This window comes from Nanorana parkeri, unplaced genomic scaffold, assembly GCF_000935625.1.
Source record: "Nanorana parkeri isolate BGI_ZX_2015 unplaced genomic scaffold, ASM93562v1 scaffold69, whole genome shotgun sequence".
Classification (NCBI taxonomy): domain Eukaryota; kingdom Metazoa; phylum Chordata; class Amphibia; order Anura; family Dicroglossidae; genus Nanorana; species Nanorana parkeri.
Genome location: NW_017306337.1, coordinates 932,179 through 943,958, shown reverse-complemented (window position 1 = coordinate 943,958; position 11,780 = coordinate 932,179). Strand labels below are relative to the sequence as shown.

Here is an 11,780-nt window from a genome sequence, read left to right as displayed (position 1 = left end):
CCCAACCACCCCTTCCGTAGATGTATAGTTAGCAAGATCTGGTGCCCAGGGATTCCCGTGTTTATTTACATCCAGCACTATAATCCTCTCACTGCTGGTCATGCCTGTGCAGTAGAGCCCCATAGACTTCTATGGGTCTTCTTCTCTACCTCTTCCTGGCTGGGCTCTACTGCACAGGCACAACCAGCAGAAGAATTTGGGGCTGGATGTGTAAACAAATGCGGGTATTCCCAGGCTGCTCTCGATCAGTATACATCTGCGGAGGGGGAGGGTGGCCTCTGTGAGTTCAGCGAAGGGAGGCGTAAAAGAATGTGCACGTTCTCTGAAAGTGAACTTATTATTTAAAGTGAACCTGTGAGGAAATTAATTTGTTAGCAGGCATTGCTGATGTTTTTTTCAGGTGCAGGCTTTGTGCCTGTTATCCTGATTTCAGCTCTAGAGCTCTGTACCTTTTAAAAACCGGGCAATGACACCTTCGATTTGTCTATCCTCACGTGCTCACTAAAAGCCCATTAAAAGTTGCAATTTGCTGGTCAAACAGAGCTTGCATTCAGATAACATATATTTTTTCAAGATTTATGCTGGCACAAATGAAAATGAGTTTATTAACCAGCAATACAACTGCACTGTGTGTGGGTGGCTGCAGACGTGAGGATTGGGTCAGGGCTATAGTAACTGGTAATGATATAGTGCTTACCATAAACGCCTTTATAAAAAGAGTTCAACCTGTCCATAAAATCTGTTTACTATTGCTAAAGGACGCTTCTTAAATCCTTTCTTTTTCTGGGAATGTTTTCAAATGATCCCTGGCAGAAATGTGCCACTTAGTGTTGCATAACCATCCAAATATCTACTTGTCATTGAGGATATTCTGGGTACTTCCCTGCCTTCGTGTTGGCTGTTCCATTGTCCAAATTAAGGCATCTTTAAATAGCAGGAATGACTGCAGATTGAAAGATGTTCTTTTTGCAAAGTAACTGAACATATCCTCTGGCATTTTCTCCCGCACATCATCAGTTCCCTACGCCCTCTCTGTAAATCAGTTTGTTGAACCTGCTTGGCAGCTTTCCCAGAACCCCCTGCTCATCAAAGATTTCTGTTGTGTATTTGACTGCGTTTTACACATTCCATGAGCTAGAAGTGAATACCTGTTTTTTGGAGACTGTCGCTAATGACCACCATAATTAGCAGATATGTTCTGGTTTACAGTATTTCATTTGTAATATAGGGTACGGCACACACATCATCAGAAGTGACTGTTGTGCTCTTGCAAAGTACCAGCAGCTACAATTCGTTGGTGATATGGGAATGATTTAATAGTAGAACTGCAGAATGTTTTTTCAAAGATGCTGTTAAATTTAAAGAGAACCCTTGCCCAAATCCAGCACTCTGTTATGGATGTGCCTAGTTTTCAGTTGTTTCTGATTTTCCAAGGACAATGCTGGGGGATGAATAGTTATGTCTGGAAGAGACTGAGAAACTGTACTAAAGTCCATTTATTTTTTATAGCTGAAGCCCAGACTTTTATTTTTTTAGTTTTTTGGATAGAATGGAGAGGGATTAGAACACCTGGCAGGTTTTTAATTGACTTGCATTATATACCAGGTTTCAATTTACACCGGTTTCTATGTAAAAGCATTCCCTCAGTAACCTAACCCCAGCTTAAATTGAGGGCTACTCTGCGCTTTGTGTTCTCTATTCCAAACCATATTTTATCATCTCCAGTATTCCTCACCTCTTCATAATGTACTCTGTGATGTGCGTTCCCTATTTCCTGTAATAAATGGTTCAATTTAAAAAAATGACCCTTTGTTGTACACTTGAGAAATTGATTTGTTGTTATTATAATTGGGTACGCTGATTACAATTAAATATATCCATCATCGATTAGTGCAGAAAGTTTGGGGATTTTGGTGATGCCCTATATTGGCTAACTCATTAAAGATTGCAGGATTCCTTAGATCTCATCGTCAGGCTTTAGACATATATCACCTGACAAATGGATCTAAGGGATTTTCGAAAGCTTGCATCTTTAATTGTGTAAGTTTGAAAAAAGGGTACCACACTGATATAGTAAAAGAGATGAACAGAAATATATCTGCTAATGGATTGCACATCAGACTAGTCAAATTAGCAGGGGTTACATAGCGGCTGCTCCCCTATAGCAAGGGAAGTAAGCAAATGTAAGAAACTCTGTGCATTTAGTTGCTTTCACAGCAGCTTTTTAAATTAGATGTTCTTTTATTTTTCAAATTAGAGCCTATTAGAGTACTACTTTAGTTATACATTTCGGTATAGTTACAAAATTGTAAGAATATTAGTCACTTAAAAATCATACATTTAAGAAAAAAAATGATTTTGTCGAGAAATATTATTTTTTTTTAAATGCTTTCTTTTCTTCTATCTAGACATTTTTTTCTTCATGCCGTTTGTGCATTTTGTTCTGTTTCCTCCCAGGTAGGTCATGTTTGTGGCTGGCAGAAGTGACCAAGTGTTAATCCTCTTCGGTCATTTAATTCTGTCAGTGCTCAAAGGCCTTTCTTTAAACTGCTTTTACTGCGCTCTAGCTCACAGGGACTTAGTCATGCTTTTCTTTTCTAGCCACTCAACAGTAGTTGAGATACTCCAGAGATCTCCGAAGAATGCAAGGAAATAAATTGGAATTGTTCAGAGTATTTTGATATGAACTGTTACAGGAACACTGCCTCAGAAATGGGTTAGCTACCATGACCGAGTAGACGGCACAGCATTACAAAGCAATGTGCATCTGTTGTTTGTACTCGTAAACTTAGACCAGCAAAAACCAGAACTAGCAGAGTCATACAAGCAGAGTTACACTGTGCAGCACTGTGTAATATTGAGTTAATATTGGCTACAGTACTTGTTTATATTGACTTGCCTTCAAGCATACTTCTTACATTTGATATTACAGGTCTGCTTCTCCTGTATGATAATGCCAAAAAAGGTAATTTTTATTGTAGGGTGAATAGTTTAAGAACAAGTAATAGCTTCAAGCCAAACATTCCGATGACCAAAATTCCTCTTAATTGTAACTTCTAAAACGATATATCTACCAGATCACATCCCCTTTCCTCTGGTGCATTTAGGAGAATGAGGGAACACTCCAATGAAAATGTTTTCTACTGTTTGATAGAGTGGGAACGGGAAAGAACCTTTTTAGAATGGGTTCAGAAACTGCATCCCTTACAGCACAGGTTACCATTAAAGCCGAACTCCGGTCGAGTCTTCAAAAAATATAAAGTAGTTTACAAGCCGGTGATTAAATTAAAGAAAGCAGCCCATACTGCAATATTCATCTTCATACTGCAGGTGTCCACTTTAGTAATACCTTTTTCACCACAAGGTGTCCTCTGTCTTCTGAGTTGAGTGATGCTTTGCCTCATTCAACCCGGACTGAGGAGATCATATGAGTGCAAGATATCATGACCCCAAGATATCATGACCCCAACCCTGAGGGGTGTCACCACAACACCCTCAAACACAGTGTAATAATGCAGAGAGTGGTGCTGATGTCATTATGCCAGTGGTGGACTCTGCATCATTGAGGAGTGCCCACTGCTAAAGAAGAAGAAACTGACCCAGCACATCATGTGACCAACCTGAAGACATCTGGAAAAGTACAAAATAACGTATTGCTGAGGAGGAGACTGCTGGCCCTTGGGTGCTGAGCCCAAAGTTGGGATGTAAAGACTAAGGACACTATCGGAAAAAGTGTACATATTCTTTACCCCCCCCCCCACTGACCTCGCAGAGCCCAACCACCCCTTCCGTAGATGTATAGTTAGCAAGATCTGGTGCCCAGGGATTCCCGTGTTTATTTACATCCAGCACTATAATCCTCTCACTGCTGGTCATGCCTGTGCAGTAGAGCCCCATAGACTTCTATGGGTCTTCTTCTCTACCTCTTCCTGGCTGGGCTCTACTGCACAGGCACAACCAGCAGAAGAATTTGGGGCTGGATGTGTAAACAAATGCGGGTATTCCCAGGCTGCTCTCGATCAGTATACATCTGCGGAGGGGGAGGGTGGCCTCTGTGAGTTCAGCGAAGGGAGGCGTAAAAGAATGTGCACGTTCTCTGAAAGTGAACTTATTATTTAAAGTGAACCTGTGAGGAAATTAATTTGTTAGCAGGCATTGCTGATGTTTTTTTCAGGTGCAGGCTTTGTGCCTGTTATCCTGATTTCAGCTCTAGAGCTCTGTACCTTTTAAAAACCGGGCAATGACACCTTCGATTTGTCTATCCTCACGTGCTCACTAAAAGCCCATTAAAAGTTGCAATTTGCTGGTCAAACAGAGCTTGCATTCAGATAACATATATTTTTTCAAGATTTATGCTGGCACAAATGAAAATGAGTTTATTAACCAGCAATACAACTGCACTGTGTGTGGGTGGCTGCAGACGTGAGGATTGGGTCAGGGCTATAGTAACTGGTAATGATATAGTGCTTACCATAAACGCCTTTATAAAAAGAGTTCAACCTGTCCATAAAATCTGTTTACTATTGCTAAAGGACGCTTCTTAAATCCTTTCTTTTTCTGGGAATGTTTTCAAATGATCCCTGGCAGAAATGTGCCACTTAGTGTTGCATAACCATCCAAATATCTACTTGTCATTGAGGATATTCTGGGTACTTCCCTGCCTTCGTGTTGGCTGTTCCATTGTCCAAATTAAGGCATCTTTAAATAGCAGGAATGACTGCAGATTGAAAGATGTTCTTTTTGCAAAGTAACTGAACATATCCTCTGGCATTTTCTCCCGCACATCATCAGTTCCCTACGCCCTCTCTGTAAATCAGTTTGTTGAACCTGCTTGGCAGCTTTCCCAGAACCCCCTGCTCATCAAAGATTTCTGTTGTGTATTTGACTGCGTTTTACACATTCCATGAGCTAGAAGTGAATACCTGTTTTTTGGAGACTGTCGCTAATGACCACCATAATTAGCAGATATGTTCTGGTTTACAGTATTTCATTTGTAATATAGGGTACGGCACACACATCATCAGAAGTGACTGTTGTGCTCTTGCAAAGTACCAGCAGCTACAATTCGTTGGTGATATGGGAATGATTTAATAGTAGAACTGCAGAATGTTTTTTCAAAGATGCTGTTAAATTTAAAGAGAACCCTTGCCCAAATCCAGCACTCTGTTATGGATGTGCCTAGTTTTCAGTTGTTTCTGATTTTCCAAGGACAATGCTGGGGGATGAATAGTTATGTCTGGAAGAGACTGAGAAACTGTACTAAAGTCCATTTATTTTTTATAGCTGAAGCCCAGACTTTTATTTTTTTAGTTTTTTGGATAGAATGGAGAGGGATTAGAACACCTGGCAGGTTTTTAATTGACTTGCATTATATACCAGGTTTCAATTTACACCGGTTTCTATGTAAAAGCATTCCCTCAGTAACCTAACCCCAGCTTAAATTGAGGGCTACTCTGCGCTTTGTGTTCTCTATTCCAAACCATATTTTATCATCTCCAGTATTCCTCACCTCTTCATAATGTACTCTGTGATGTGCGTTCCCTATTTCCTGTAATAAATGGTTCAATTTAAAAAAATGACCCTTTGTGTTGAGGAATATGTATGTCTGTAAGACTCCCATTTTGATCACTGTAGTTAGAGTATTTTGTAAGTGCAAGGAAAGCGGCTTATGTGTGTTGTGTATACCGTGTTTAGCCTCAGACTCTACGAAGCCACACCTAATGTTCACTGTAATTTAAACACCTATTTTTCAATGCAGCACCCGAGGCATGCTGCAGGTCCTCTTCTTCCTAAGGTGTATCTCATACTCAAGTTCTAACGTTGGGAGGTATGTTGTCATTTTACCCATTCAGTGCATCATAAATCTAAACGGGTCATTATGTGCCAGTGTTTTCAAGGTCTGCTGCCAGTAAATGTCATGGACGTAAGACAACTGTTTAAAGGCGGAGTGATTTTATGCATTCTTGGTGATGGATCAGTGGCTCATCCTTTCATGCTTACCTGGTTTTTAAAGTTATTGCAATGGAATTCTGTTTTAGGATTAAGTACCTCAGGTTTCATGTAAAATGACTAGCAAATTGTATCCACTCCTTTTTAAACAAGCAATTTGGGCTGGTGGTGGTATTGGTGGGGTAAACAGGAAAAAAGTGCACAGGTCAATTTAGAGTGGCCTTGAAATGGGGAAATAAAAACACAATAGACATGCAAAAAATTTGTGACCACATATTTGCCATTCTAAGAGCAGTGCCATTTCAGAAGTATGCAAGTGTTGTTTTTTTATTCTGTTATTCTGTTGTTGGGTTGTTTCAGGAACCATCTTTAATAGAGACAGTGCACAGACCTCACAAATAGGGGAGGGGCAAGTAGTGGGGAAGGGAGGGCTGCAGACTCCATGCTATAAAGGCTACAAAAAATGTTTGCAGGGTAGGTCCGATTTTTGGTATTACTGAAATTTGGCAGTGGCTTGTGGAATACTAAGCAGTTGCTTCATAATGCAAATATTTTCTAAATAGTGCAGTGTTACATCTGTCCTAGACTTCTTATTGTGCGATATAACCATATAAAGTGCAATGTATAAGTGTGTTGTCTATATGTAAAGTGGTTCTTCCAAAATTCTGATAATGGTGTTTCTTGTACAAACCATCTCAAACCAGCTTAATTCTTCACCACCCTGGTCTCTTGCCACCTCAGACACTTCTGGGTTCCCAGGCATGCACTTCGACCATTAGGTGGCCACTGATGATGATTTTCCTGCAACTGCGCACAGGAGATGCATCCTCCTGGCTTCGGGGTGTAGAGAGGAAGACTTTTTTGGGCAGAAGAGACTTTATATGTCTTTTTCTTCCAAAAATTCCTACTTCCTAGCTAACTTTTTTCCGCTTTAAAATAGGACAGGATTAGTTTATGTAAACTGACTTGGCTTGTGTGTGCTGGAAGTGTGTTGCTTTTCACACTGTTCCCACTATTCACAAACATACAAAAACCCTTATATGTTTACCATCAGGGGTCTGATCTATAGAAGCTTTCCATTAAACCAGACATATGGTACACAATAAATTCAAATCTTTTCTATATAACTCCATTTTGTTCATTTTAAATTATGACAAGACCATTTCTTAGAGTATAGTTTGGATTTGGTGAGTTTTGTGGTTTGCAGACAGGAGAGTTGGTCACAGAACTGTTGGCCTTATGATTTAGTTGCCCCCCCCCCCCCCTGGCTTTATGACCCCTGCCTAGGGTAGCAATTCTGCAAGCAATGTAGTGGTAGCCCTTGTGGTAACGCCTGTGCGTTCCACATTGACTTCAATGTTGCACAGTGTGATTGTGCCATTGTATGCTTGTATCTTTCAGTGCGTTTCACTTGATAGTTCGTTTTTGTTCGAGCATCAGGAAGAACTCCGCACGCTTGATGTCAGCTGATAGCGTCAACAGTGTAATCCCATTTTAATGTCTCATGGAATCATAGCCATAACCCATCTTCAGCTCTGAAGGCCTCTCCGCTCTGGCGAACCATTCTTAAAACTAGAACGACCCGGGGTTGTCTGCTTTATAGCCGAGCACAGCCTTTTTATGTTTACAAAAGATCTGCTACAAGTTTGGTAGAGATTAGAATAGAACACAGGTGCAGAGTGTAGGTAGACTGATTGTTTTACAATGGGGATTGTTTTTTAATACAATTGCAAAGGACAGTGTGTCATTTTCCATAGAAGCTGCCAGACTCCAGTTGTGCTGGTTAAAATCTAAATGTATCGGTTAATAGCTATAGGCAACCCAATAGCTTCCTTTGTTCCAGGCTTGTTTTTTTAATGACTGAATGCATATTATATGGCACATATATACATATAAATCTTTCCATAAGGTTAGAGGAAAGCTAAGTGTTTTGTTTTTGTTTGTTTTTTTTATGCCCGTGGTTTGAAGCTTTATGCTAGCCATACACCGATTTAGATTTTTGTACATATTTTCATATGAAAAATCGCATCATAACATTTCATAGTGCCATCAGAGACTGGACGATTTGCCATTCAAATTTTCCTTTTGATTTCAACATTTGATTTTGGAATAAAGTTTTCCAAAGGATAACCACATTCACTGTTTAGAATTTCATTAATTTGAAAAAAAAATGTCAATCCTGCGATCATGAATTTGACCCCATTTAACTATTAGAGAATTGAACAAACGTTCCGACAACAAAATTTTTGGAACAAAGTTCTATTGGTGTATGGTCAGTTTAGATTCCATGGGATACAAGAGACTGCTTAAAAAAAAAACAAAATACTGCATTATCTGACAAAGGAGTATTTCTGAAGAGACTTCCACAGTAAGATACATCGTCACCATGAAAGTATACTAATGTTATTTTAAAATAGTCAATTTGGCCAATGAAAGGTATATGCAGGCTATGTAATGTGAATTGCAAACACATTTTCTACACATTTATTTCAGGAAATGTTAAAAGACTTTTGTATTTGTGAATATTAATGGTTAAAGAGCACCCTGTCACAAAGTAAAAATAAAAAATAATACAGAAAAATTATAATGGCCATTTACTACATGTAAAACCTTTTTTGGTATTGAGTTTTTAGCTTTCAACATGTTCAATAGCTGCTTTAAAGTAAACCGATTACTGACCTCAGCAAATAAAACTATTCACGATTCCGAACTGTCATTAGATCAGAGAAGAAAGAAAGAATGGTGCAAGGTTGCCTTTTTGTGAAACACGCCTGTAAAAATGATCAATAGATCTAGAGAAAAAGGCAGCTGAATTTATATTCAATTTTTGCTGTTAGACTCAAGCATGTCTCGCCTCCCTATCAGTCCTATAAAGTGAAACTGTGGCCAGGCTATAGGCATTCAACTATTTACTTTTTATGAATAAGCTACAAAAGGGTTTACAGCCTAGCTTTGGGATCCTTCCCTACTTTCACCCTACCTCCCACTTGAGTGCCCCGCACTCTTAAGATATAATAAAAAAAACAAAACTCTATACATATCTTTTTTGCAGGTGTTTTGGTCTGGTGATGTCACAGGTCCTCTGTCCCCTTTTTCTTTCTCAGGCGGTGGGCAGGTCCTAAATACTGCAGAATGGCACCCCATCATTACGTGACTCCATAATCTGCAGTATTTTCCTATGAGCCCATTGCAGGGGTGGAGCTTTGACACCCTGGGCTTACAGAAAGTGGATTTAATGACATTTATTCTATAAGTGAACTGACACCTTAATGCTGCAGTGTGTCTGTGGGAGACTGCACCATTGAGATTCTTTGTCCATGCTAGAGTTGGTCATTAAAGACAAATCTAATTGATCTGTGTACCTGCAGTCACTGGTGGCAAAAGGTTTGTTGGCAGCAGATTCAGCAGTGGTGAGGCACATAAATATAGTAAGGGGAGGGTAAGCTGCATTTGCTGAACACAAATGCCAGTTATAGTAGGTGACCAGCTATGGGTGTCAGATAATTGCTTTGTGCTCATAGTGGAGCTTTAATTTGATGGCCAGTCTCATTTACCAATAGAGTGGCTTGGTAGGAGAATTGCTATTTAAGGACTTTTAAAGGGAAAAGCTGTGATTTGTGTATACATTTGCCTATATCTCTGGTACTACTGATCGGCGTGACACATTTTTTTCATAATTATAGTAGCCGTTTTTGCCCATTACATAGTTAGTCAGGTTGAGAAGACACAAGTCCATCGAGTTCAACCCATAGAGATCTGGAAAAAAAAAAAAAAAGCCTAAACAGGATGCTATGCCCACATTTACCCACTGTTGATCCAGAGGAAGGCAAAAAAACCCTATAAACAGGGTAAACAAATTCCTTCCTGATCCCATAAGGCAATCGGATATTCCCTGGATCAACAATCTCTGGTGCGTAATATACCTATAAGAACTCAATATATCCGTAATATTCTGTGCATTTAATATTAATAATACATCCAGATTGTTTTTTTTTTGGTTTTTTTTTTTAAACGGTTAGCTGAGCTCGCTGGAACTAGCTCCTGGGGGAGTATATTACATATGCAGGTTCCTATTCCTGCTCTACAGTACTACATGGTAGTTGTATAAAAATGCTCTTTCCTATAGTTCAAATCTGTGTCTGCCAACCCAGCAAAGACAATGCAATCTCTGTGCAGCTAGTATAGTTGTTAAGCAGAAAGCCTGAGTGATTGCAGTGAAATGGAGAAACTTCCTTTTTAGTGGCTATTTTAAAAATCTGTACATTTTAAAGAAGACTTGTACTGAGAGAAATATACGTCCTCTGAAGGTAGGACTCCTCAACAGTCGTGGCCTTCATATTCTCTGAGTACTGGTTTCTTTTAGGACAATAACAAATTGATCGATAAGCAAAACATTTTAAAGTTGTGTCAATAACTTCAATAATAACCTAGAATATGTGCTCCTTGAAAATACACTATGCTTTCCCTTAAACCTGTCTGATCAATGTTCCACCAGATGAGCCACTGCCAGTAGTGTTTTCCCCTTGCTCCACAGGCATTAGATTGTCACCCAATCAGGTTGATAATGGACTGTCATCTAATGTCTGCGGGCACTTTCAAGAGAAACTTCACCCTTATTTTAAAAATGACAACAAAGGCGCATTCATAAATGTTTAGCAATTGCAAACGGATACATTGCCGGCTTTTTATTCCTGCATACCTTATTTTTCTTTTCCTCCCCGTTCTTCTCTTAGTGGCCATTTTCACTAGGAGTAGATGAATCCATCTCTGTTTACATCCTGGAACATGTGACAATGCACATCATCTGGGGGGGGTGCCTTTCACCCTAGATCTCATGAGATTTTGCAGTTTACAGATGAGATTTCCTAGAAAGGCACTGGTGGTGTAGCCTTCACAGGATGCAGGGCTACATCACCGGTTCCTCACTCAATCAGGGAGTAATTTTTAAGTGAAAGCAAAATATGTTTAACTAATGAATGTAAGATGATTTCATATCAGCATGCAAAGCAACATGCTAATGTGATTTTTAGTGAAAGGGGGTAAAAGGACTGCTTTAAGTGGTCATGTTAGATTATTCATGTCATTGACTGCCCTAACCCTTCATTGTCAATGAATTGGTTAAATTATTAGAATAACCATAAATCAGACTGTAATTTTTTCCAGCAGCAGTGGGCGAGAAAGCTGTGGGTTTTTTTTCTTCTCTGCAGTTCAACAGGCTCATTGCAGCGTTTTCATGATAAAACTTAATTACATGTTAGGAGAACTCTCTAACACTCTATCACTGTGTTGTTCCTTGGTGACTGCTTGACTTGTGTAGCACTGCCAAAGTCAATGTGAACCAAGTTGCCTGTCTGTACATGGGATGTGTGTCACTACTTCCCACGCTTCCTCTCTGATGCGCTGCCTGTCAGTGGGGCAGTGTCTAACAAGTTAGCATAACCCAGATTCCCACCTGTTCTAACTTGATGCCCTGCATCGCGTTTAGAGTATTAGAATGTCATCTCAAGTATGAAAAGGAAAACATCTGCGAAGGCCTTTGAAACAATGCATGTCAAATCAGGTCTGCAGTTGTGAGTAGCACTGCAGGCATGTGCCAAACTGTAGTGGGGAAACCTTTCATTAACACATGTTTTTTTTTTGTTTTTTTTGTGTGCAGTACAGGATTGGACAGCTGTATATGATCAGCAAGCACAGCCATGAACAAAGTTCGGATGGAGAAGGGGTGGAAGTGATCATCAATGAGCCTTATGAAGACCCCATCCATGGCAAAGGGCAGTACACAGAGAAGAGAGTCTACCTGAACAGGTGTGCTATAAATGGAAAAAATTAGC

General features: G+C 39.7%; 1 protein-coding gene across 1 annotated transcript in view; it reads left to right on the top strand.

Moving 5' to 3' along the window:
- LOC108804678 (cytoplasmic phosphatidylinositol transfer protein 1-like) overlaps positions 1-11,780 on the top strand; it is a 102,962-nt gene that overhangs the window by 47,623 nt on the left and 43,559 nt on the right. Inside the window, exon 2 of the mRNA XM_018576520.1 lies at positions 11,606-11,754. Within this exon, the coding sequence (XP_018432022.1) occupies positions 11,606-11,754 (149 nt within the window). The remainder of the gene's footprint in view (positions 1-11,605; positions 11,755-11,780) is intronic.